Below are 27,861 nucleotides of genomic sequence, written 5' to 3'. Positions count from 1 at the left end.
AAAATACGAAGAACATTAAAAACAGGGATTGGGAGCACTTACTATTGAGCTTGGAAAGCTTAAAAACCCTAGCTATGGAGAACCCTAATTTTCAGCAGCAACATGGAGAAAATGAGATGTTTTTTGGCTTATTTTCCCATTTTATTTCATTTATAAACCAAATGACCAAAACGCCCTTAAAGCATTTCCTTCAAATTTTCCATACAAGCCCATCTTTGTCCAAAAACTTAGAAATTGGGAAATTTTCTCTTTAAGACCTCCTAATTAATAATCCAAAGCAATTTCATATAAATTGCTTCTAGAACACAAATTTTGCAACTTATTCAATTTAGTTCCTAATTTCCAATTGGATACCTTATACTAAGAATTTCTTCATGAAACTTTAAAACATACATATATTCATATTCTAAACCTCTTAACAATCATAAAATAAATATTTTAACATCAAATTTGTGGTCCCGAAACCATTATTCCGACTAAGCCCTATTTTGGGATGTTACATAAGGCCTAACAAATTTTTAGATATCTCACATTTGCGACTTCTAGATAAATACGGCTCGTACTCGCCAATTGAAGCCTTCTGTTGACCTCCAACACTCCCGAATATACAATGTTGGTTTAGACACAGCGACTTTGTAGTCTATCGACACATTCATGCTATATCGCTTAAGAAAAATACACACTCTTCCTTGGTTGCAAATTTTTGGCCAACCTCTCCGGTTCGAAATCTATGGCCAGCCGGTGAGTAGTTAGTATATCAGGGTACTCCAGGAAGTCGACTGCGTGCACCACATTGGGGTCTATAAGTGACATGTGTGCCCTAGGATCATTACGTATCATAATGTGTTGAATCGGGTTCCCCACTGAAGAGGTGTTAACATTTCCATCGTTATTCGTGCCTTCATAGTCAATATCATCTAGGACCTCGTCCAGATCGGGATCACTATAATCTATGACCTCGTGATCACAAGGATCAATATTATCATATTCATCATCACTATTAGCATTAGTCTCAAACACCACTAGATGTATTTGTAAAGGGGGCCCAGGTTAATGTTCTTAGATGCAAGTGTAGCATTAAGATCAATGTCGATCTCGTGTATGGTCGATCGACTATCAACATACGTTATCGAAACCATCGTACACAGATCTTGAACTCCATGTTCTTCACCTAATGGAGTGGAATCTTAAATTGGCTCCACATCAGCTAACTTAGAAAATAACTGAATCGGTGCATTTTGGTGTCTCTGATTTACACAATAAAGAGCGACCATTGTCTCCACATCATCATTGTCTACAAGTTCCATCTCAGTGAATTTGATGAGATTTGTTGAACCTAGAAACTTGTAAAATAGCTTCGAGATCCTTTTCCCACAACGTCTAACAGTTTTTGCACTAATCCTTTCCTTCATATCACCAACTGAGACATTTCTATTAAATCTTATTGCTATTTATTAGCAATATTCAAATATACATCCAATTGTTGTTGTCAAAATTACTCTATTGAAATCAACGCATACAAAAAATTGATTATCCATTTTTAACACTAAATCTGCTAAAAAAGAATTAAAAATTCTCAATACAATTTCAAAAAGAAATACTATAAAAAAATTAAACTCATATCTACTAACTTTGTGAATTCTTCTACAAAAAAAAAATTTGTATATTTTTTTTTATATTTTCTATTCTTGAATCTTCTAATTTTTTTTTACATAAAACACTAGCTAAATACTAGTATGGCCATTGGTGCCGCCTTTAAAACGGGCTTCACTGGTGCCGCCTCTGGCGTGACCTCAACCAGTGCCGCCTCTGGCGTGCCCTCAACCAGTACCGCCTCTGGCGTGTCCTCAATCAGTGTCGCCTGTCAAGAAGGCACCACCAAACCATACCATTTGGCCAACCTAAACTCATATTTAACCCATATAAATAACTCATTTTCGTGCCGCCAATCAACAAGCCTCCACCAATATAATTTTTTTGTTTAACGGTTGTTGATAGGTGTTGGAAAAAAGAGGTGTTGCTGTAACACCCCTATCCCGTAGCCGGAATAGGACGAGGCGTTACCAGGAATTAGGAATCGGATCAGAACAGTAAAATTTTGAGCCTTTTTCTTAAATAAAAGATTATTTATATATATAACTAATAGATACAAATAAAGATCGAATTTAAAACTTATAAAAGTAAACTTCTATAAGATGCCATATTCGCATGGCTTATATACAATAGTCAAAATATCATTCTACTTATAATCTAACCTATACATGCCATAAGCTAAGTCCAAAACACATGATAACCACAATAGTAGATAGTGTGACGAAGTGCTGACGATCCCCGTGCTAATAGTAAGAGTCAACGATCTACAAAAATAAACAGAGAAACATAACATTCAAAGTAAGCTTTCATAAACTTAGTAAGTCTTAAGCAATTCAAACAGTTGAACTTAAAAACAAACCAAATGTTCGAAATCACATAACACTTTCTGAGTACAATACTATTTGGCCGATTATGCACAAACACATATCATTTTACTCCGTTTATACTCAAACTCATATAAACATAGTATTTACAAGCTTCCGGATTAACTTTAATTCTTTCAAATTTCACTAGTGTATCATTTCTTACCCACACTTACTTTCAACATTCATAGTTAAATGGCATATCGAAAACTATCTTGTAACTTTGCATAATAACTGAATGCACACATATACAAATATACATATGAATTTACCACATCTTTTCATATGCTTCTCATTACACATTCTTTATTCTCGTCAGATCAATCTCACATAAATAATATATATTCTCGTCAGATCAATCTCACATAAATAATATATATATCACATACCTGAATCACTTAATGTGTAATACGAGTTCAATTTATCATCTTAGCATAGGATCTCGTAGTCATATGCTTTATCAAATTCACTAGCATTTGGCCTGCAAGGTATAAAACCCGAACATAACACCAGCACAAAGACTACGAGACTTTAAACCCGGATACAATCTCAGCACAATTTATTTTATATACTTTTTTACTAACTTTGGCCTCATCAAATATCTAATAAACCCACATTTCATTCGGCCACATTATATACACATAAACATATGTACATTTCACACTTGTCCATTCGGTCACACCACATACACAAGCACATATATAAGATAATGCTTTTATCATTACTTACTAATACATCATATACTTTGCTTTTATTTAAATAACCACTCAGCCATATTACATTTCTAAGTAACCATTCGGCCTCACTATACAAATAAGATAGCACATATTTTCATAAAGGCCCTTCAGATAACTTGCACACATTTAATATTAGCCATTTCGGCCTCACCACATATACATATCTTGTACATCAATTTCATCATATCAAAACCACTTATATATCATTTCCTAACATCACAATTAAAAATTCACATATGGTTCTAATCAATATCTTATAAGCAACTCAAACAGTTTTATCAATGTTTACAACATATTCTCAAGTTTACGACAAGCTGTCTTCCTGCACAACGGTCACTAAATTATTTATATCTAGAGCTACGAAACTCCGAATTAAGTTCCATAAATTTTCCTTGAAATTAGACTCATTTATCTTTCTTCCATAAAATTTTCAAAATTTTTGGTCGAGCCATTTAGTACAGTTTATTAGTTAAAGTATTCCATGTTTCAGGGTATGACTACTCTGACCCCTGTACACTACGAACCGAATTTCTCCCTGTACAGAATTCCAATGACCATGCCGTTTGTTTCTCGTAAAAATAGACTCAATAAGAAATCCATGAATGTAAGTTATGACTCTTAATAATTTTTTTACAATTTATGGTGAATTTATAAAATCATAACAGGGGATCTCGAATTCATTCAGACCCTGTTTTACAAGAATTCAAATATCACACAATATAGAATTCTTTTTCTTCCCCTATTTCTTTCATGTGAAAATAGACTCATTAATATTTAATCCCATATTTTGTTCTGCCTCTAACTCATTTTCCACTATTTTTAGTGTATTTTCAAAGTTACACTACTGCAGTAACTCAAATCTGTCAAGGCTAAGTTACTCATTCATGATCATTGTTCACAAAATTAATACAACATCATTTCATCCATCATGGTAAGAACACATATTATGCATCATAGATCATCACATATCAAGGCATTCTCATAGGCTTAGTATACATACTTGCACAACTCGTAACATAACTCAAGTGCATACTCACCAATGACTTACCTCATTGGGACCATCATCAACTCTTTCCTTGGATTACCCGTTGAACACTTGGAATACTAATTGGATACTCGGAAAAGCCTTTGCACATAAGTGCCTCAATTGTAGCTAAAGCTACCTCATATCTCATGACATTTCGATGCTCACTCTCGAGCTAGTCATCTAGACTCATAATTCCTAGTGACATGTCACTCGTATCCTATTCTATTCCAAATGTTCAAACGGGATTTTTCCTTGTCTATTAAGGCTTTGTCTTATCATATTTCTATTAATCACATACACATTAATATTTGTACAGTTCATGTAATGATAACATTTAAATACATGTATAACATGGTATTGTTTACATACGAACTTACCTCAATACCACAAAGGTAAAAAAAAAAGACGTAATTATCCCTTAATCGATTTCTTTCCGTTCTAGGTCCAAATCCCGATTTTCATCATCTAAAACATCACATTCAACTTATTAAAACAATGTACTGATCAAATTAGTCCATTGACACACTTGGGTTATTTTTATAATTTTGCCCCTATATTTTACCAAAATTACCAAATTACCCCTAGGCTCGTAAAATAATTTTTATCACATTTCTTTACTCCTTGAGTCTAGATGAACCATTTTCATAACTATAGCAACTCATAATTTTAACTATTTCACACATTTACAACTCATTTTACAACTTAGCAATCTAGCCCCTTTTAAGGTGTTTTCATGCAATTTCTTTCACAAAAGTTGTTTATTAGACAACTAGAACTCATAATCTTCCATAAAAACACAACAAACAACACATTTAATCTCATGGCAAAACCCTAGACTCTTCATCATTTTGCACAATAGTCCCCTCTTATGAAAGCTCATGCTTTAGGGGTTACAAAAATGTAAAAATCTTTAAGAAAGACATTAAAATCACTTACTTGCTAAGCCTCAAAGTTGCTGAAAACATGAAGCTTTCAAAACCCATTTCTTGGCTGGAAAAATCGGTGGAGAGAAGATGAAAAAGGGATGATATCATCCTATTTTTATTTTATTACCTATTTGGTCAAAAGTCACCTAATATCCCATAAATTTTGGCTTTTTTAAAATTTTTGTTTCCCCTTGGCCGGCCACACACTTAAAAAGGGTCCAATTTCCCTTTAAAGGCCTCCAATTTTAGTTCTCTAGTCTATTAACACCTTTAGGCACTAAAATACAACTTTTACCTTTTACGCGATTTAGTCTTTTTTCGAAATTGGACTAGAAATCGCTAAAATTAACTTACCAAAATTTACATGCACTTATAAAATTATATTATAACACATAAAATAATACTAAAATAATTTTCTCTGGCCTCGGAATAGTGGTCCCGAAACCATTGTTCCGACTAGGCCCAAAATCGGGCTGTTACAGTTGCCGCCTTTCCACCACCTTAAACATACCATTCCCGTATTTAATGGTGGTGGGATACCGTTTTAGATATTTATTATTTATTTTATATTATATGGGTAAAAAACCCCACAAATCAAAATCATCACTCTCCGCTCGCCTTCTCATCTCCTTTGTCTTTAAAGACTACGTCTTTAACTTTGTAGAGAAGCTTATGACAATGGAGGTTGGAAGCATACAATTTTCTCTCTTCTCTATGTTTCCTTCACGGTTTGGAGAGAAAAAAAATGAAATCAACCATTTCATTCATCTCTCCACTAAGGGCCTTGTTAAACTGCACATTAAGGGCTTTACTTAAACTTGCATCTAATCTCCTTAATGTTTGCTACTTCTACAATTTAATTTTTATGTTTAAGTTACCAGGTTTTCAAATAACTTATTAATTCCCTTAGTATGTCACTTAATAGTTTTCCTTTTCATTTTTGTTCTTGCTTTGGAAACCATTCGATCTAACATTCTGGAATAACTTGATTTAAGAAATTCGACTTCGAAACAGAATTTACTGTCACCAGCAAAAATCAGGCCGTTACATTGATAGTTTACCCTAATTTTTTAAAAAAGTTTTACACGTCTCATTATAGATACAAACGAAAGTGTTTATGGGCTGGACTTAGGCTTATATTTTTCAACCCGACATGGCATGATCCATTATATTGTTTTTAAATAATAAAAATATAAAAAAAATATATTAATATTAATATTAATATTAATATTTTTAATAGTTAAATTTAAATAAGTAAAATAGGTCTTTTGGGCTACCTTATCTCGAGCTTGAATTTTTTTTTTTGAAACTGAAACTCAACTTGACTTGACCTATGAATAACTTTAGCTATGAATCATAAGTATAAATAATAAAAATATACGCGTTTAATAAATTAAAATTAGAATCATTACACATAATGAATTGAAAATCAAAATATATTCAAATCTAAATCATAATAAATTTAAATAAAACTCACATATAATAAAATTTAAACTCTAAATCATTTAAAGAGAATCCACGCATAATATTTATCCATGATAATACTTAAATCTAAATACTTGACACTACTTATGCCTCATTGGTGGAAGTTCATGTATTTGATAATTACATTATTTAATAATTTAATAGATGAAAGAAAAGTTATTTTAATATTTATTTTTAAGGTTAACGATCATTTATATGTAAATAAATTTTAAATATAAAAAATATTAGTTAGAATTTTAATAAATTTTAATTGTTAGTTGTGGGTTAAATGCAAAATGGGATAGAAAAGGAGTATTATGAAAATTATGAACACGTGCGTTTATAATTTTGATATAATATATTAAATATTATATCAACTTTATGTGTAATTTGATCCGAAATATTGTAAAAAAGGAGTATTCCTTAAAACTCGACTCAATAGAGGGGTGTTGGCTGTCTTGGTTTATTTTGGTGGACAGGGTCCATGACACGTGGGGAACTTTTAATTCATCCACGTGCTACTAAAAGTTTCTCTTCAACCCCAACTTAATTAATAATACTAAGAAAAATCAATCTCGGAGCCGCAACTTAGGCGACGAACGACGGAGCGTAAATGTATCGAACGGTGGTGAATCGCATCCTTCTAACCAAAAACACCGGCGGAGGCCGCCGCTGCCTCCTCCGATTCCCTGATCTTCGAACTGCCGTTACCTCTTCTCGTTTCTCCACTACAACGGAACCTCAAACGTCCCCTAATCGTCCCCTTAATCCAGCTGATTCTTCCACGTCATCTTCGTCGACGAGTTTCCAAACATCATCTGGGGCTGGCGATATTCCGCGTCAGGAGAGAAAGAATCCGCCAGCTGAGTACCAGGGGGAGCAAGCTCGGGTTCTTCAAGCCTCACTACGACACGTGGTCCGTACACTATGTTCTACTATTTTGAAACTATATTCTTATTTTTATGATTTCCTCAAGAGTTAAAAATTGATTTTTTTTTTGTTTTGGTTCATTTTAAATACAGTTAAGATTGGGATGGAGTGAAGAAGCGATGATAGCAGGAGCAAAGGAAGTTGGGATTTCTCCTTCCATTGTTGGATCTTTTCCCCGAAAAGAAGCTGCCCTTGTCGAGGTTCTTTTTGGGTTAAACAAAGTTTCAATCTTTATAACCTTCGATTTCACTCTTTTATTCTTTTACTTATTCAAATTTATTCTTTGATTGCGATGGTTATCGATTCTGATTCGGAAATTTTAGTTAGGGAATTGCAGTTTAGGGACAATCTAATTGTATTTCTTATGATATAAAGCTACTTTCCTCATCATTATCTTATTGCATGTTGTCATGTTTCTTTTTTTTTCTCCCGTTTAAGGGCCATGGTTTTATCAAATCCAATCAAAAAAACATTTTGGAGGCTGTTTTTCTAGCAAGGGTTTATAACTTTGTTTTATGTTACTCGAAATCTGGTGTGAGCGATGAATAGGGAATACATCTGGTACGGGTATGGTTAGATTTTTCTATGTTTTTCTTTGTATTAGGAGGATCCTTAGAGGTTATGTCGGCATATCCATGTGTCTGACATGAGTATTGGACACGAGCCCTTAAAGAAAAATGAAGGGCTTGAGCAACATAGTTTTTGTTCCTTTTTTGTAGCATTCTTGATTTGGTTCTATTACTTTGTTTATTGCTTGGGTTCTTCTATTACTTTGTTTATACCACCTTGCTCAAGGTTGGTCTATAACACTAGGTTTAGTAGGAAGGAAGAAAAATAGAGGGAAGGGAAAAGGTGAAGAATGGAATATTTTTTTTCCGTTCCATTGCAATTGGCATTATTTATGGGTAATAGAGGGAAAGAAAGAGACTATGGGTAAAGCTGTAAACAAATTTGTTGAATTAGTGTTTTCTTTCCACATGTGGAAGTATTGGGTTTGGAGAGAAAGGAATACTTCAAATCCACTCATTTTCCTGCCCTCTACGGAACCGAGAAAGTGGTGGAAAGGAAATAAATTTTCCTTCCACCTTTTCCCTCCTTTAGACATAGTGCAAGAAACTGGTAGATGCTGGTTTCCTAATATCCTACACATTTGATATTTGTATCTATAAATATCTTACTCTCTGATGCATACTTAGCTTTGCTAATTTCAGCTTGTGCGATGTGTTCTCTTTCTTTGTCCAACAATGACTAGAAGTAAACTTTTTTTTCCCTTCTCTGCAGTTTTTCATGGATGACTGCTTACAAAGGCTTATTGATAGAATTGACTCTGGCGAGGAATTACAAGACTTGATTCCTAGCCAGCGTATCTACAAGCTTGTAAGGTTTCGCCTTGAAATGCAAGCACCTTACATATCAAAATGGCCTCAAGCTCTCAGCATCCAAGTATTGATTCTTATACCTTTTTCTTTTTTCTTGTTAATAGACTAGTTTATTTAGTTGAAGCTATCACCTTTTAATACAAATGTTTCCTCAATGTAGGCACATCCATTGAATGTTTCAACAAGTTTTAAGCAGCGGGCAATGCTTGTCGATGAAATCTGGCATGCGGCTGGTGATGAAGCCTCTGGTTTAGATTGGTACGTGAAGCGCACTGTCCTTGGAGGGGTATACTCAACAACAGAGATTTACATGCTGACAGACAGTTCCCCAGGTTCATCTTTGTTCTATCAGTGACCTTGTTGTGGATATGCAATGTTTTAGATAGCATTTCGTTTACTAGTCATTTTTGTTCACAGAGTTTCGTGATACATGGCTGTTCTTGGATAATCGCGTGAAAGATGCATTTGATTTGAAGAAGACAATTCAGGAGGTATTCTCTGCCTCCATTCCTTTTCCTCTTTTTTTTTTGAGGGGCATTGGACTCAATAAAGTGAGATATGATTGCAGGCAACGTATTTGGCAGAAGCTGTAGGTGCTGGAATGGGGAGCTCTTTGCAAGGCTTTGTTGGCAAGGTGATTCAGAGATAAAAGGTTAAGTGAAGAGAGTATGTATGATCAGCTTCAGACTCAAAAACATTTTCTCTTTTGAGGAGCTATGGAAACTTTTAGTAGGTCAGACTTAGTGTTGATAACATGGCACAAAGCCATTGAGGTTTAGGTTCTACAATAAGAAGTTTACAGAGCAGGTGCCCTGATTCATGTCCTTGGCAGTTTGATTGAGTCAAAATTGTAGTGAGGACTGAGGAGGGCACAGTAATCATTTATTTACAGGATAAAGTTGCTTCATAATTTATATGATGATATTTTGGCTTAATAATATAAATATCTTCGGGTTGGTTGTAGCTTATAAAAGTCTATTCAACCTGGTTGTAAAACTTATTTTATACTCTAAAATAAGGGATAAAGCAAAATTGAGTCTCAACTTTAAAACTTTTCTGTGAACTTATTCTATTTTGTTTAGATTAGTTCATGAATTTGAATTCTGTTAAACAATTTAAAATTTTTTTATTTGATTTTTTTAAGTTATATAAAATTTTAATAAGGATCTAAATTTATGTAATTAAAAATTTATGAAAATTATAAATTTATAAAGACTACAAATTAATTATAAATTGAAAATATAAAGAACAATTTATAATTTTCTTAAACTATAAAAATAAAAAAATCTATAAAATTTATAAATTCAATGTTGATTTGATATCTGTGTATCAAATTTCTTAAAAAACATTGTAGTGTTGAATTCTAAAGGATATAATTTATAAATTATAAAAATATATATATTAATAAATTTTTGATAATTTTATAAATTTATAAATTTTTAATAATTTTATAATTTAATAAATTTTTATAATTATATACATCAAATGCTTTTTATTTTTAAAAAAATTATATATTTAAAAATATTTAAGTGATAGTGTGATGCAATCTTAAAGTGATATATCACCTCTTAATGATGGTACAGAAAAAAGACTAAGCTATTTGATAGAATTCAAGTTTAAATACTTCAGAGGGTTTTTTTTTATGGAGAGAGAAAACGTTGCAAATAAATGAATGAGATGTACTTAAAAGAAAGCGGAGAGGAAGACTAGAGCAGATCTAGTAACATTAAGCGCAACGATAGGCGGTGGTTGATAAAGTGAAGAAAAAGAAATGTGGTTGATGGTAAGGTTAAACAAATAAAGTAAGTTAGAGAGAACTTTGAAAGTTTGAATTTTAAAGTGTTCAAAAGTTCTTTAACTGGTTGGGAAAGGTTATTTTTTATATGTCTCAAAAAATTGAGAGTTACAAAGTTGGCAATTAATAGGAATAATAGAAGAAATTTCACTTACAATGGCATTAATGGTTAAGATGAGATAATGAAGAGTTTTTGTTGGTGATGGTAATGGTGAATAGTGAAGAAGAATTCACTATATTTCTTAAAGGAGAGAAAAAATACTCAGCGTTAGAAATGGTTAAGAATAAACTCTTAACTACCTCCTTATCTGTTCTTCTAAGCCAAGTTCTCTGGAATATTTTAAAAGTGAAGATAGCCTAAGAACTTTATTGTATTCTGGGGTTGCTTCCACTTCTACTTTAGTGAAGTAGTACTATGTGAAACATCTTTTGCGGAACATCTCTTGAAATGCAAGACGACGATTATTTTTAGATGAGAGTTGTTTTTGAATAAATAGTTATTTTGACTTGTTTCAAAAGTGAGTTGTTCTCAATATAGTTGTTCTCAATGTAGAAGTTGTTCCTTAATAATGGTTCTTTCGGAAAAACACAATTGTTCTAAATAAAAGCTGTTCTAAATAATAGTTGTGCTAAACAAAACTATTCTTGAAAAATGTCATTATTCTAAACAAGAATTATTTCGAACTTAGTGGTTTCCAACAGGAGTTGTTCTAAAATAACTACATTAGACGACAATTGTTCTAACCGAAACCGTTTCTAGACATAGCTATTCTTGAACAATAGTTGCTTTGAACAACTACTATTCTAAATAAGAATTGTTGCTCCAAAAGAGATATGCATGGTAGTACAATTTCTTGAAATATAGTATTCTGTAATATTAAAACTTAATATTTGAAACTAATAATAATAACAAATGTAATATTTTTGAAATTAAAATAAAAAATTAGTTTAAATTCTAAAAAAAAGAAAGAAATTTAAATAGATAAATACATCAAATTAAGAACATTAAATTCACTCCAAATATTTATCATAGTATTGTCATTTTTTTTTTGAGTTGATTCATGATATCAACTCAATTAACAATGTTATCAATATATATATAAACAATGCAAGTGAAAAAAATGTGTAATAATATTAAAATGTATAAACATATCAAAATAAAGTTTTAATTGAAGTGATAAAATAAATTATAAAATAGTGAAAATGAGTTCAAATTTTATTATATACTAAACTTTATTGATTTTATTAAAAATATAGAAAGACAAAAGTAGCATTACAATAACATAATATATTTTTATACATAGAAAGATTTTTCTGTAATTAACGTATAAATATTTAATTAACGTATAAATATTTAGTTTCAAGTAATTTTTAAAAAGAATCCTACTTTTAGGTGTTAGGTGGGGCTTGATTTAGCTAAATTCCTGAATTTAACTTGATGCAATGTAAACGTAAGGAGTGACGTTATAACCATAGGCAGCAGCTAAATTCACCCCCAAGAAAAAGAAAGGTGTCTTACGGGTGTCTGAAACCTTAAAGCAGCAAAGTCCCAGTATCTGAGATTAAAGGAAAAGCATGGCTTCTGCATCAGAGATTGCAGCCAAGTTGGATCTGGTGCCCAACCCTGAAGGTGGTCTCTATACCGAAACTTTCAGAGATACCTCCATCTTCCTCTCCAAACCTCAACTTCCTCCTCACTGCAATAACCAAATGCCTTCTTTCTCTCTCTCTCTTTTTTTTCCCTCCTTTAATTCTGATTTTACATATTCTGTACTCCATGTTTTTATTTATTTACGTGATTAAACAAACTGTGGATGTCAAACTCCTACATATTTTACCTGTTAATTGTGTACTGCAGACAAAGTTGATCGTCCTGTTAGCACATGTATTTACTTCATGCTACAATCCGGGAATGTGTCTCGCCTTCATCGAATACCATGTGCTGAGACCTGGCATTTTTATTTAGGAGAACCTCTTACGGTAATAATGGCTTAAACATCACAGATGAACTTGATTGGATTCTAGATTAACAAAGCGTATTTGATACAGATTGTAGAGCTGGATGAGAAAGATGAGAAGCTGAAACTAACATGTCTCGGACCTGACCTGGGAGATTATCAGCAGGTGCAATATACGGTACCTCCATATGTTTGGTTTGGTGCATTTCCAACCAAGGATTTTCATATTTCCAGTGACGGCAGAGCGGCCATAGCTGAACCAAGGGATGCTGAGTGTCACTATTCCCTCGTTGGATGCACCTGCGCACCTGCCTTTCAATTTCAAGACTTTGAGCTCAGAAAACATTCCGAGCTTGTTTCCACCTTTCCGAATTATGAGCCTATCATTTCTTTTCTCACCAATACTGATTGACTTGCCATCTGATTTCTCCTGTTCTCAGCTCATTGGTGCCAAGAAGTTTTCATGTTTTTGATCCCTAGATTGCTACTTCTGTAATTTACAGTTTTTCCACAGCTGAAAAAAGCGTTAAGCTTTGTATCAAATGCTGTTTTCCATGCACCAAGATATTGTTTGATAAATTCGTGCTGTGAAAAAATTGCTAATGATCTATTATCGAGCAGCAAAACTAATAAGGCAAGTTAAGAGTAAGAGAAATTGAAGAAACTTCTGCATCAAATGATCATCAAACATAGCTAAAAGGGGTACATATAAAATGAAAGTGAAACTGCCATTAGAAAACGTGGCACGAAGCAACAAACCATGGAAACTTCGAGCAACTTCCAAACAAATGAACTGTAGAAGCCTAGGAAGGAAGTAAAGAGAAACTAAACCAAAGGGAGCAAAGACAGTTTTGGGTATAAACATCCAATGTTCAATATCCTTTAACTGATTGGAGAACCTAATGTAGCTAGCTAATGCACTTAAGAGTTTCTGCCTGTTCTATGGAGGTATCCGGAAATCATCTTCATTGCTACTTAAGAATGTAAAAGAATAAACTTCCTCTCCTCAACCTCTTAGCAGAGACGCTCTTCCGAAGTGATTAAGTTTCCTCCTTATTCCAGCTTCCTCCAACAACAGAAATGAAGTGTGGACTTTCATGCCTATCCCCACCCTCGTTCAAGACTTGGGTCAGAGTTGCACTAATATTTGCGATGGCATGAAACACTAACAAAATGACAGGATCTATTAATCAAAATCAAGGAACTCCATTCTTTTCCTCATGGAGCCCTTTAGATCTGTTGCTTCCCGTTCTGCTTTCTGAGCCTGGAAAAGGGTTGAGAGATAAATTTATTCATGTAGTTCAAAGAACATCAACAGGAGGAATTTATATTTTATATATTTACTAAACCTAGATACATGATCTATTCTGTTGACGTCTGACAAAGCCTCATGTTGTGTTTTATTTGACAAATTACAAAAAATAATTACACTTCAATAGTTCTCCATGTGATTTTTTATGTAATTTTAGCAGCCAAAATCAGACGAAAAATGAGGCATATGTGGCAGGAAAGAAACATAAGAAACCAAACCCCTTGCAAGTGGAATAATCAACCTAGCCTTCCATAAGATGGGTTCTCTCAAATAGATATGGCAAACAGGAAAAATATGCAACAAATGAGAACTCAAACAAGTTACTTACCCTTTTAATCTCGTCTTCCGATACAGGATTCATACGTGAGGGAAGCTCCTCCTTTTCCAAGTCCTGTGTAGCAAATAGCAATTTATAATGAAAAAGAATAACATTGTTGGACAACAATTCCACATGACAACCAAAGAAAAAAGGGTTAAAGAAGATGGCATAAAACGGCACACCAGCTCTCCTATTATGACAACATTCTCCCCACGGATTACATATAGACCTAAGGGGATGTCACAGTACAAATCTCCAACGATAACTCGCTCACAAGCTCCTTCTAGAACAACATTAGCTGTAAATATGGAAGGGTAGACATCACAGATTATAATCGGAAGAAAAAGGAAGAAAGAAAATGTAAAGGAAACAAAGAAAGCAGATAAGAACTTATCAAAAGGAATAAGATCAGGACAAGCTACCAAATTGATCAAAAGAACGCAATAATCCCAAAAGCTTTCGGCCATCTCTGAGCAGGACAAGGAGTTTCTCTATAAAAATAGATCGATCTCTTGAGGCATGTTTTACAACCATTAAGGATCTCAAGCACAGATAAGTTACTAAACAATTCTTGTAATGTAAAACCAAAACATTCAAGGGCATGATGGGAATAGGTGCATAGTTTATGCTGTCAAAATCTCACTCTGAAACACCTTGTGCAAGAGAATTATCATGTCTCAATCACAAAACCTAGAATTTTGAGAAGTCAACCAAGTACCCAAGATGGCAATTTTCATTTTAGGAAATTCCAAAAGACCAAAAATTAAAAGCTCGTGACTTTAAACACAAAGGGAGTCTTTCTCAAAAAGCCAAATGAGAAGTATACAAAGCCTTTTTACTTGAACAAATTCCTTAAAGAAACTCAAGTTTAAAAAAAAAATAAAAAAATCCAAGGACATGAAAGAACAGAACTTCACAAATGGAAATAACCCATTACAGTAAAGTACACAAAACAGGGAATAAACTGAATCAAACGGTGCTATCAAACAAACCTAAAGCTCACTTCGAAAAGAAAAGGAAAAAATAAATAAATACATACTGCACATAATTTAAAAAAATCAAATAATTCAACAACATTGGCTTATTAGTACATATAAAGCAGAGAAAAAGAGGGAGATTACTGTCAAGATAGGTGGCAAGAGAGGTGGAGAGAAAGATATCATCAGGGCCAGCCCAAGACATGGAAATCAGTTTTCTCTAATACTTCAATCCCAAATTCCCAAACAAATAGCATTGGCCAGAAGAGATTACCTCGAAATCTGTAAAACAAAACCCTAAGTTTTTTTTTTCTTTTTTTACAGAAAGCTTTTATTAAGAGGACAAAAGAATAAAAAGAGGAAGCCTTTGTTTCGTTTTCGTGGATCTATCACTCTTTCCTTTGTATATTTGTATTTCATAATTTACCAGAGACAGTAAAAACAAAGTGAAAAAGTAGTGTTGTACAAACAGAAAGAGTTAAAACTCAACTCCCTTTGACCTTGGGAAAGCTAAACAATTTTATTCTAGTGGGATTTTATTTTCTTAATAATGATATTTGTTACTTTAATTATTGGCTCTGAACCGTTGGTTTTAGCATATCATGTCATGGCCTGCCAATTTATACTCTATTGCATATATTTTAATTTTATTCAGGTAAAATTGATATCAAATATCTTTTTAAATAAATTATACTTAATATCACTAAATTATTAACAAATTTATATTTTGGTTACTGAATTTTAAAAAGTTACAAAATTATTATTAAACTATTCAAAGATTTTATTTCAAGTTATTGGATTATTAAAATCACTTTTGGCTTTCTCTGTTTGCATTGACTGTAGCAATTGAAAGCTCTCATTCCCTTCTCTTCTATATTTCAATTTTTTTAAAACAACTTTGAACGTTATGAATCTGCAAACCAAAATTCAAACAACTTCCTTCTTTAATTTTCGACACCGACCATTAGATAGATTTGGATCCAATGTACGTTCTTCTACTCATCAATAGGTATTGATGCATTGTAATCGTAACTTGGAGCTAACTATCTAGACTTTCTAAAAACACCCTTAATAGCTCAATGACTTAAATAAAAACTTTCAAATAGTTCAGTAACTTAAATGAAAACTTTCGAATAGTTCAATTATCAGTTTGTAACTTTTTGGAGTTGAGTGACCAAAATGTACACTTACTAATAGTTTAGTGACCTTGAGTATAGTTGATAACTCTAACATATAGAGTTATCTTTAGCACTTTTAAACTAGTAATTCATGTAAAATTTGAGTGTTTGATAACAAATTTTAGAGTTTTTGTTATAATTTTGTTCCTATTAGTTGATACTAAGATGAATTAGCTAATTTGATCATTTTATACACTAAAACGCATTATTTTTGAAGTTTTTGAAACTCACCTTTTGATGCTCAATATTGTAACATTTCTACAACATAAGCCATGTAGAAAAGGACTGATATATATAGTCATCTTTAGACGCCCAATTAAAAGCTTATTGGACTTTGGAAATTCTCTTGACCCAACTCAAGAATTGTGTCAGCAAAATTGGATAGATGGCTGAGGAAATAGGAGCCCAAACCATCCATTAAGGAGGAGAAGGCCCAATCGTCCATTGAGGTGCCCAAATTAGCCACCTATGGCTTGGTAAAACATTGAAAATCAACCAAAAAATTCATGTGACTGTCCAACTCCCTTCTTCATTTCAAGGTTTCTCTCCCATGAATCAAGCAAAAATTTCAAACTCATCCACTCACTTTCCTTAAAATAAGGGTTAGCCATATGATAAAAGATTTTCAAGGCTCTCATTTGCTAAAAATAGCCAGCCTCTACAAGTATAAATAGCTCATAGCTATTCACTTGTTTCACTCATCCCTCGCTAACTATCTCTTCTCTCATTCTTTACCCTTTCACCTCCCATTTGAGAGAGCAGCATAAGAATTGAGAGAAGCATTTTAGAATTTCTTTGAGCAGCAAAAATTCAACATTTTGAAGGCAATTGTGCGAAGGAATAAAGCAGAAGGAAGGATAAACAAAACACAAGATGAGCTACGGAGAAACACCGGATTTGCCTTATAGTTTCTTTCCCTTTTAACTTTTTTATTTTGTTCTAAATTGATGAACAAGATTACTAAATATTTTCTGCTTTTAATTTAATTCAAATGTCTTAATTTCGTTGTTGTTAGATTGATTGCATTCTCTTAGCTTAGATTATTAAAATCCTATTAATGATGTTATGTGCCTTGGTTGCTTATTCATTCAGATAACATCATGAACATGCTATTCATGTCTTAAAAAAATGTAGGGATTCAATTGAATTAATTATTTAATCAGGACTAGATTGTAATTAATTTACACAATATCTGAATGGTGCATGTTTGATCTGTTTATGATAGATTAGATCAAATTAGTAATAATATCGAAAAAAAAATTATTACCTTCCATAATTTTAGAATTAATGTGATTAAACTATTTCAGTATAAAAATATCATTGTTACCTTACATAATATGATGTCTACTTATAATAATTTAATAAGTGTGATTCCATGGGTTAATAAATAGTCGAGTTGCCATGAATTTCTTCCATAACATCATCCACACTATTTTAATAATTCTAAATTAGAAAAGACAATTAACTTAACTCTTTTATGTCATAATAATTAAACTTGTGAATTGTTGCTTACTATTTTGAGTTTACATCTTTCATTCATTTTTGGCATACTTAGTTTTTAGTTAAGTTAATTAGTTAATTCAATCTACCCTAATTATTTCCATCACCAATTTGCTAATTATTTAATTTCACAATTTTTGCCTTGCATATACAATCCCCGTAGAGATGAAAACTTTATACTTACTACTTTATTATTTGTTGACGACTGTGTACACTTGCACATCATTTGAATATATCACGGCAATAGTTGACCCAAACTTTTCTTCCTTGAACCACTCACATAGTTTTTGTTAAAAAAAGAAGCAGCTTAATTCATGATTTGGCTCCTGAAATATACATGTTTTCCCATTTGGTACCTAAACTTTTTTGCGTAATTTGGTACCTAAAGTATGCATTTCTTATTTTAATCCATTTGATACCTAAACTTTTTTATTTAATTTTAAAAATATATTAAATATTTTTAATTTCATGTAGAGTTAAAAAATATTTCCATTTATATAATGTTTATAATTTATATATTTTTTAGATTTTGTATATATTTTTTTGAATTTTTATATATTTATTTCTATTTTTATAATTGTTAAGGTTTATATATTTAATAAAAAAATATATTTTGTAAGAGAATGCCACACAACATTCTCCTTTAGTCAAAACACACCATGTGACAAATTTGCATTGACCAAAGCTGTCTAATAGTTTTTCTACTCATGTCTGCTACAAAACGGATTTAAAACATAAGAAATGTAGACTTTAGGTACTAAATTGGGAAAAAAAGGTTTAGATACCAAAGTGAGAAAATATATATACTTAAAGGGCCAAATTTTGAATTGAGACTTAAAAAAAAGAGTTAATATATGTAACATCCTGATTTTGGGCCTAGTCGGAATAGTAGTTTCGGGACCACAAATTTAATGAGAAAAATTTTATTTTTATTATATTTTTATGGTTTAAAATTTCGAGGAATGATTTCTTAAAAATTTCTTTTGAAAATTTTGACGTTTGGGCACTCAATTTAGTCAAAAGGACTAAATCGTAAAAAGTGCAAAAGTTGAGTTCTACCTGCTAAAGGTGTCCAATTGTTATGAAATTTTAAATTGGACGTCCTTATATGGTAATTAGACCATTGGTTAAGTTGGTAGACAAAAATGGACATGGTTAGGCATGTTTCCAAAGATTTTCATTAAGGGCATTTTGGTCATTTAGTTATTAAAATGAATTAAAAACAAAATTAAAAGCCAATTTTTATCCATCCTCAACCTCCTTGATGAAACTTGCATGGAGAAATCATGGATAGGTATTTTCAAGCTTCCAAGCTCGATTGTAAGTCCGTTCTAGCCCTATTTTTAATGATTTTTACGTTTTTGCAATCCCCGTAACAAGATCTATCTATTTCTACCATTAATTTGAGCTAGGGTTCATGTTTAAAAATTAACCCATGTGTGAAATGTATGCATTTTAATGTCTAAAGGTAGAAAATGAGTGTTGGGTGTTAAATAAACGACTTTTACAAAGCGATTTTCGTTGAAAACTTCCAAAAGGACCATTTTGTAAAAGTTGTAAAAATGGCATAAAAGGGTGTTTTGATGAGAATTGTAGTTTTCTATAGTTATGAAAATGGTTCGACTAGGCCTATAGAGTGAGAAAATTGAATAAAAATCACTTTACGAGCCTAAGGGAAAAAGTGTAATTTTGATAAAGTTTAGGGGCAAAAATGTAAATTTTCCAAAATATGATTTTTGGATCACATTAAATAATGTGATTAATAATTAGACTAAATGTGAATTATAGATAAAGGAAAACAAGGATTGGACCAAGATCGGGTGAAAAATAGAAAATCGACGGTTAGGTTCCTTTTTGCTATTTTGGTGCCGAGGTAAGTTCGTGTGTCAATAATATTGCAATGTTATATTTGAATTGAAAATTATATATTATTATTGCACGAATGACATGATTTAATATATTGAAAAGTGATGAAAGAATGGTATATAAAATTTGTGAGAACAATGATATATGACTAGCAACACATGAAATATTTGATGGTTCAATCATTGATGGCTTGCTATATAATAGTTAAATATATTGAGAATTTGATATAACATGATGTTTTATTAAGTTGCATAACTTGTGAAAGAGTGAAAAGGAAGTTAAGACCATTTGCAAGTAAATACAATGTGTGAGGTATGTTAATTGCTTAAATGATGATTATATGATAAATGTATGCTCTTGATAAGAATATGATTTGAATGCTCAATGTATGAAAATTTATGAAACATTGACATGATTGATATTAAGAGGAAGAAAATTCTCGATTGAATGAAATAGGATATTCGATAGATTCTTGAAAAGGAATTGATGGTAAAAAGGATCTAGTCCGGACGGGTGATCCAATCCCTATATAGCCATCCCGAAGAATATGTGTAAACGGATTTCGCCCAGACAGGTAATCTAAATTAGGTTTTGAATTTAACCTGGAATGATAATTCAGATCCGAGCTCATTAGAGTATATGTCGTTGCAGGGGATTTAACCTGGACTGATAATCCCAACAATACTCTATGAGTTTCTGTCATAGGGGATTTAGCCTGGACTGGTAATCCCGCTGAAAGAAAGGAGGTTCGCGTGAGTGTGCTTTTTAGAAAGGGAAAATACGAATTGACGGGCATGAACTTGTAAAGTGATCTAGCCTCCCGAAGAATATGTGTGCTGAAATAGATTTAGCCTGGACGGGTAATCTGATTAGGATCTGAATTTAGCCTGGACTGGTAATTCAAATCCGAACTCATAAGGGGAATTGTCGCTCGGGGGATTTATCCTAGACTAGTAATCCCAACGATACTCTATGAGTTTATATTACGGGGGATTTAGCCTGGACTGGTAATCCCGCCATAAGAGCTAGGTTTGCGGGAGTGTGTACTTGAAATGATCACTTGTATGAATTGACGGTGAATGGGATATCCATCGAGATTCCGAGAAATTCAATGAGATTAATATGAGATATGAAATAAAAGAGTTCTTGCCATGATAAACTCATTTATGTTATATGATACTGTTATGATGCATATGAATTTTCATGTTTGGACGAGTGTTGTGATAAGTGATAGCACAGGTAAGTACTCGAAACCCATGGACTTGTGATAAGAATGAAAATGAATGAGTGATACTTATGAGAGTAATTTCATGCAAATCTTGTGATGGTATCATTATATTGTATTAAAATAGTTTGGACAGCTGTAGTAGTCCTACTTTGAAATTACACCAAAAATTGTGGAAATTGACTTTGAAAGAGTTATAACTTCACAAAACTTCTCATCCCTTATCGTAGTTTAGACTTGATCTTAGGCTAACTGTAATATCCTGAATTAGGGCTTAATCGGAATAGTGGTTTCATGACCACAAATCCGAGATAGAAATAATTATTTTACAATGATTTTGATGTTTATGATATGATTGCATGATTGTGTGAAAATTTCGTGATGAAATTCTATGCCTAAAGTGCTTAAATTGAAAGTAGGGACTAAATCGAATAAGTTGCAAAACTTGCATTCTAGAAGTTTTTAGTATGAAATTTTCTGGAATATTAATGAGGAGGTCTTAAATAGAAATTTGACCAATTTTAAGTTCATGGACAAAATTAGGACATGGAAGGAATTTTTGGAAAGTTTAGTAGTAAGAGTATTTTGGTCATTTAGTTATTAAAATGAATTAAAAACAAAATTAAAACCAAATTTTTGTCCATCTTCTTCATTAGGCCTAAATTTCAAGGGTTCTCCATAGCTAGGGTTTGTTTCAAGCTTCCAAGCTCCATAGTAAGTGATTCCAAGCCCCGTTTTTAATGTTCTTTACGTTTTTAGAATCCCGGAAGCTCGATTAAGCTTATGTTAGCAATAATTCAACCTAGGGTTTATATTTGGAAAAATACCCATAGGTGAAATTTGTGTATTTTGATGTTTTATGATAGAATATGGGGTTTTAAATTATGTTAGACAACTTGTGCTACTCGGTTTTTAGTGAAAACGAGTAAAAGGGCTTAATCGGCAAAAATACCTAATAGTCACAAGTATATGTTAGAGAGAGAATTTGATGTTGCCATAGAAGGGAAAAGTGATCAGCATGTTATAAAACATAAGAATAAGGAATAAAGTTTAATTCCCGAGCCTAGGGGCAAAAGTGTAATTATGCAAAAGTTTAGGGGCAAAAGTGTAATTATTTTGAAGTTCGTATTAAATACTGTTTTGATGAATGTATGTATTAAATAAGATTAATTTGGTATTATAGATCAAGAAAAACGAGATTCAAGTCGTGATCGAGGAAAAGAAAAGATTGTGGACTAAATTGCAAAATCTTTATATTTTGGTACCAAGGTAAGTTCATGTGTAAATAATGTAGCATAAATGTTATTTTTAAGTTATTAATGTTAATTATATGATATGCTGATTTTTAATCGTGAAATATTAAGCTTTGTGGTTAATATTGAGTAATATGCAAATTATGTTTACTACTTGATGAATATGAATTGCTACCGAGTATCGGTTTCGATATTCCATGGAAGACGGCAAATGTGAGATCGAGGGAAAAAGCCCGTTTGAACCTTAGGAATAGATTAGGATACAAATGACATGTCACTAGGATGGTTGAGCATCCGAACTCGTTGAGTTGAGTCCGAGTTCACTTATGGATGCGAATGTCCGAACTCGTTGAGTTGAGTCCGAGTTCGTGAGATGTAACTAGGCATCCGAAATCATTGAGTTGAGTCCGAGTTCATTTATGGATGCGAACGCTTGAGCTCGTTGAGTTGAGTCCGAGTTCACTTAGGGGCAGGTTACATGATTTCTTGATTACATATGTGGCACTTATGTGCAAATTATCCATGTATCCGAGTTATATTCCGATATGTTCAACGGGTGAAATTTCTAGTTTAATGGAAGAGCACTTAAGATATAAGTGACGTTTTGGGTAAGTGTTGTGAAATGGACACTTTGGACAGGTATGTTCTTAACCCTCGGGTTGAAAATAGATACAACAACGATAAGGTGGTAAGATGATGAATGATGTTTAAAGATGTGATATATGTTTTGGTGGTACCATGCTAAAGTTGTTTGGTATATTTGTATTGTTATGTTACTTGTTATTTACATATGAACTTACTAAGCATTTATGCTTACCCCCTCCTCTTTATTTACTGTAGTTTTGAACAAGCCAGCTCTGGAATCAGGACGGGTCGAAGGTTCGATCACACTATCCAAAGGACTTTCATCTGGGTAAATGGCTTGTAAAACTTAAGTATGGCATGTATAGCAATATACTTATTTTGTGTAAATAATTTTATGATATGGCCATGTTTGGTTGAGAAAATGTTTGATATTGATAAGTCATGGCGATGGCTAATTTAGATCATGTTTGATATTATGGAAGTTTAATAGGTTATCTAGTTCATAAAAATTCATGGAAAGATGAAACTTGCCTTAAAAGAGAATATTGCTGCAGCAATGACATGAATTTGAAAAATCACTAAAAATAGTATAAATGGAACTAAATAATGAGTAAGTTATGAAATTTAATCTTAATGAGTCTATTTTCATGTGGATTGAACAAAACAGACATATAAATTATATTTTATGAGATATTTAAACTTTTGTGAAACAGGGCCAGAGTGATTTCTGGATCCCCTATTATGACTTTAAAAATTCATAATAAATTTTAAAAAAATAATTAGAAGTTTTTCTTTATATTTACAGATTTCTTATTGAGTCTAGTTTTAAGAAAAACAAACCTCGTAGTCATTGAAATTCTGTATAGAGATATATCTGATTCGTAATACACAGATGTCAGAGCAGTCGAACCCTGAAACAGGGAAGACTTTAACTAATAAACTGTACTAATTGGCCCAACCAAAAATTTTATAAAAAAATTATTAAATAGATATATGAGTTTAGATTTAGGTAAAATTTACGGATCTTGATTTCGAGTTTCGTAACTTGAGATATGATTTTTCTTGTAACTGTGACGCGGGTAGTTAGAAAGCTGTGAATGTAGAAACAAATGATTTGAAGTTCTTAATTTGATAAATTATGTTCGGTAACCCCTCAAGCTCGACTCCGCCGACGGTTTTGGGCGTGGCGGCGTTACATTTAGTGGTATCAGAGCAGGTTTAGTCGGTTCTCAGACTACGTGTTGTATGTACGGATTTTGCTATACATGCCATATGTATGAATTGTGATAGTGTGATGACTTCTGACCTTTTTAAATGAATTTTTATATAGTAAATGGATCCCGATCTAGCTGTGGCAGATGAAGTAGAGAGTAATGCGCCAGCTCCGGCTGAAGGGGCAGCGCCGACTGAAAACCCACCTCCTACTGTTGGTCAGGGAGGAGGAGAAAGGGATCGGGAAGCTTTTCTCCAAATGATGAGTGCATGGTACACTGAGTTCGTTCATACGAACCCAAATGTACGACCTCCCCCACCTCCCCCAATTCCTCAACCTATGCCTCCGATGCCTCAGGGAATGGATATGATAAAATTTAACAGAACCCTCGTTGATAGAATTCGTAAACAAGGGGCTGAAGAATTTAGAGCAAATATTGATGATGATGCAGAGAAAGCAGAGTTCTGGCTTGAAAATTCTATCCGGGTATTTGATGAATTATCTTGTACACCTGAAGAATGTTTGAAATGTGCTACATCTTTGTTGAGAGATTCAGCCTATAATTGGTGGAAGACTTTGATTTCAGTGGTACCGAAAGAGAGGGTAATCTGGGAATTCTTTCAAGAAGAGTTTCGGAAGAAATATATTAGTGAAAGATTTATTGATCAGAAATGTAAAGAGTTTCTTGAGCTGAAGCAAGGTAATATGACAGTCTCAGAATATGAAAGAGAGTTTGTTCGATTAAGTAAGTATGTCAGGGAATATGTTCCTACAGAAGCCAAGATGTGCCGACGATTTGAAGACGGGCTTAACGAAGACATTAAGGTATTTGTTGGGATCCTTGAACTAAAAGAAATGGTGGTACTTGTCGATCGAGCTTGCAAAGCTGAAGAATTACTGAAGGAAAAAAAAGGTAGAATCTGAAACACGAAATTGGAAGAAAAGACCAATGAGTAATGCACCTTCACAGCAACCCGGAAAGTCAAGAAATATGAATCCTCGTTCCCAAGTTTCAGCTGGGCAATCATATGGAAATTTTAAGAAGCAGAATGTGGGTCCTAAATCTCAGAATACTTCTGCAGCCAGTGTAGGGAACTCGAGATTTGTTAAACCCGAGTGCCAGCGGTGTGGTAGAAATCATTTTGGTCCGTGCAGAGCAAATGAATGTTTTCGATGTGGTTCTCCGAATCATTTTATTAGAGACTGCCCAGAGAGAGCTGAGAAAGAAAAATTTCAGAATGTAAAATCTAGTGGTGCAAACTCGAGGGGAAGGTATCCGAGAAAAGCTGGAAGTGAAACAAGCAGTAAGAATGTAGCCAGAGATGCAGAAGTTAGATCTGAGGGAAGAGCTCCGACTATAACTTATGCTATTAAAACGCGTGAAGATGCTTTCTCACCCGATGTGATTACCGGTACATTTTCTCTTTATGATATTAATGTTATTGCTTTGATTGATCCCGGTTCTACTCATTCATATGTATGCATGAAACTGGTGTCTAGTATGAATATACCTGTTGAGAACACAGAATTTATGATTAGAGTGTCGAACCCGTTAGGCAAATGCGTGATAGTTGATAAAGTAAGCAAGAAATGCCCTTTAATGATTAGGGGTCATTACTTTCCGGCCGACTTGATGTTGTTGCCGTTTGATGAATTTGATGTTATTTTGGGTATGGATTGGTTGACATTGCATGATGATATAATAAATTGCAAAGAAAAGGTTATAGAATTAAAGTGTGAAAGTGGTGAAATTCTGCGGGTTGAGCCAGACAAATCAGAGGCATTATCTAGTATGATTTCTTCGATGTCGGCTCAGAGATATTTGAGAAAGGGTTATGAAGCTTATTTGGCGTATGTAATTAATACAAAAGAAGTTGAAAAGAAAGTTGAATCAGTGCCGGTTGTATGTGAATTTGCGGACGTATTTCCAGAAGAATTGCCGGGTTTGCCTCCAGTCAGGGAAGTAGAATTTGGTATAGATTTGATACCGGGAATAGCTCCGATCTCGATTGCTCCATATAAAATGGCACCAACAGAGTTGAAAGAATTAAAGTCGCAGTTGCAAGAGTTGACTGATAAAGGCTTTGTGAGACCAAGTTTTTCACCTTGGGGTGCTCCCGTGTTATTTGTGAAAAAGAAGGATGGTTCTATGAGATTTTGTGTTGATTATCGACAGTTAAACAAGGTGACAATCAAAAACAAGTATCCATTGCCGAGAATTGATGATTTGTTTGATCAGCTAAAAGGAGCGACATGGTTTTCAAAGATTGACTTGAGATCTGGGTATTATCAGCTGCGAGTGAAAGAGTCAGATGTGCCTAAAACTGCTTTTAGAACAAGGTATGGTCATTATGAATTTTTAGTTATGCCATTCGGGTTGACAAATGCTCCTGCTGTGTTTATGGATTTAATGAATCGCATATTTCAGCCATACTTGGACAGATTTGTTGTGGTGTTTATAGATGATATTTTAATTTATTCAAAAGATGAGACAGAGCATGCTGAGCATTTGAGGATAGTTTTGCAAACTTTGAGAGATAAGCAGCTGTATGCTAAGTTTAGTAAAAGTGAATTTTGGCTCCGGGAAGTTGGATTTTTGGGTCATATTGTTTCAGGTGATGGTATACGGGTTGATCCTAGTAAAATTTCAGCCATTGTTGATTGGAAACCACCGAAAAATGTAACTGAAGTTAGGAGTTTCTTGGGGCTAGCTGGGTATTATCGGCGGTTCGTAAATGGATTTTCTATAATTGCTTCTCCTATGACTAGACTACTCCGAAAGGATGTTAAATTTGAATGGACGGAAGAATGTCAACAGAGTTTCTAAGAATTGGAAAAGTTATTAACTGAAGCACTAGTGTTGATACAACCCGAATCAGGTAAAGAATTTGTGGTGTATAGTGATGCTTCTCTAAATGGTTTGGGGTGTGTCCTCATGCAAGAAGGAAAAGTGGTGGCTTATGCTTCGAGGCAGTTAAAACCTCATGAGAGGAATTATCCTACTCACGATTTGGAATTGGCTGCAGTGGTGTTTGCTTTGAGGATTTGGCGACATTATTTGTATGGTGAAAAGTGTCGAGTATATACCAATCACAAAAGTCTTAAATACTTGATGTCACAAAAAGACTTGAATTTGAGACAGCGAAGATGGTTAGAGTTATTGAAAGATTACGAGCTTGTTATTGATTATCATCCGGGAAAAGCGAATGTGGTTGCCGATGCTTTAAGCAGAAAGTTGTTGTTTGCTTTGAGAGTTATGAACACTCAGTTGAAAATTTCAGATGACGGTTCGATTCTAACAGAGTTAAGAGCAAGACCGATGTTTTTACAAGAGATTTCTGAAGCTCAAAAAAATGATCAAGATTTGCTAGCCAAAAGAAAACAGTGTGAAGCTGATACGAGATCAGATTTCAGAATCGGTTCTGATGGTTGTTTGATGTTTAAAAATCGGACTTGTGTACCGAAAAATGATGAGGTGATTCAAAATATTTTGCATGAAACACATAATAGTTGTTTGGCAGTTCATCCGGGCAGTACGAAGATGTATAATGACTTAAAGAAAATGTACTGGTGGAGTGGAATGAAAAAAGATATTTCCGAGTTTGTATCAAAGTGCTTAGTTTGTCAACAAGTGAAAGCTGAACACTAGGTACCTTCGAGATTACTTCAGCCTATTATGGTTCCTGAATGGAAATGGGATCGAATTACTATGGATTTTATATCAGGGTTGCCGTTAACTCCAGGGAAGAAAAATGCCATCT

General features: G+C 33.3%; 3 protein-coding genes and 1 long non-coding RNA gene across 9 annotated transcripts; 2 read left to right on the top strand and 2 right to left on the bottom strand.

Annotated features, from left to right (window-relative positions):
* Positions 1 to 2,298: 2,298 nt before the first annotated feature.
* LOC121230459 (uncharacterized) lies at positions 2,299 to 5,222 on the bottom strand. Its single transcript, XR_005928500.1, has 3 exons — positions 5,157 to 5,222; positions 2,846 to 2,937; positions 2,299 to 2,357 (listed from the first exon to the last, which is right to left on the bottom strand). It is a non-coding gene; the product is annotated as an uncharacterized lncRNA (long non-coding RNA).
* A 1,825-nt stretch (positions 5,223 to 7,047) lies between these two features.
* LOC107951091 (ubiquinone biosynthesis protein COQ9-B, mitochondrial) lies at positions 7,048 to 9,882 on the top strand. Its single transcript, XM_016886005.2, has 6 exons — positions 7,048 to 7,526; positions 7,633 to 7,740; positions 8,822 to 8,983; positions 9,080 to 9,251; positions 9,337 to 9,410; positions 9,488 to 9,882. Exons 1-6 carry the CDS (start codon positions 7,224 to 7,226, stop codon positions 9,566 to 9,568), a joined length of 900 nt encoding a protein of 299 aa, XP_016741494.1. The 5' UTR covers positions 7,048 to 7,223; the 3' UTR covers positions 9,569 to 9,882.
* Positions 9,883 to 11,994: 2,112 nt separating this feature from the next.
* Positions 11,995 to 13,231, top strand: LOC107951089 (uncharacterized). 2 transcript variants are annotated; one of them, XM_041115313.1, is made up of 3 exons: positions 11,995 to 12,413; positions 12,573 to 12,694; positions 12,764 to 13,231. In XM_041115313.1, the coding sequence occupies exons 1-3, from the start codon at positions 12,290 to 12,292 to the stop codon at positions 13,082 to 13,084; spliced, it is 567 nt and encodes a 188-aa protein (XP_040971247.1). In that variant the 5' UTR covers positions 11,995 to 12,289; the 3' UTR covers positions 13,085 to 13,231. The 2 variants fall into 2 exon arrangements, with proteins under 2 accessions (XP_040971247.1, XP_016741490.1); XM_016886001.2 differs by having other exon boundaries at positions 12,004 to 12,344.
* A 96-nt stretch (positions 13,232 to 13,327) lies between these two features.
* Positions 13,328 to 15,771, bottom strand: LOC107951090 (sm-like protein LSM1B). Of its 5 annotated transcripts, XM_016886003.2 has the most exons (5): positions 15,425 to 15,739; positions 14,726 to 14,794; positions 14,486 to 14,601; positions 14,313 to 14,375; positions 13,328 to 13,936 (listed from the first exon to the last, which is right to left on the bottom strand). In XM_016886003.2, the coding sequence occupies exons 1-5, from the start codon at positions 15,483 to 15,485 to the stop codon at positions 13,859 to 13,861; spliced, it is 387 nt and encodes a 128-aa protein (XP_016741492.1). In that variant the 5' UTR covers positions 15,486 to 15,739; the 3' UTR covers positions 13,328 to 13,858. The 5 variants fall into 5 exon arrangements, with proteins under 5 accessions (XP_016741492.1, XP_040971250.1, XP_016741493.1 ...); XM_041115316.1 differs by having other exon boundaries at positions 14,726 to 15,745; XM_016886004.2 differs by lacking the exon at positions 14,726 to 14,794 and having other exon boundaries at positions 15,425 to 15,737.
* Positions 15,772 to 27,861: the final 12,090 nt, after the last annotated feature.

This window comes from Gossypium hirsutum, chromosome A06 (assembly GCF_007990345.1).
Source record: "Gossypium hirsutum isolate 1008001.06 chromosome A06, Gossypium_hirsutum_v2.1, whole genome shotgun sequence".
NCBI lineage: Eukaryota > Viridiplantae > Streptophyta > Magnoliopsida > Malvales > Malvaceae > Gossypium > Gossypium hirsutum.
Note: the sequence above shows the minus strand (reverse complement) of the source record. Positions and strands in the feature narration are given on the sequence as shown.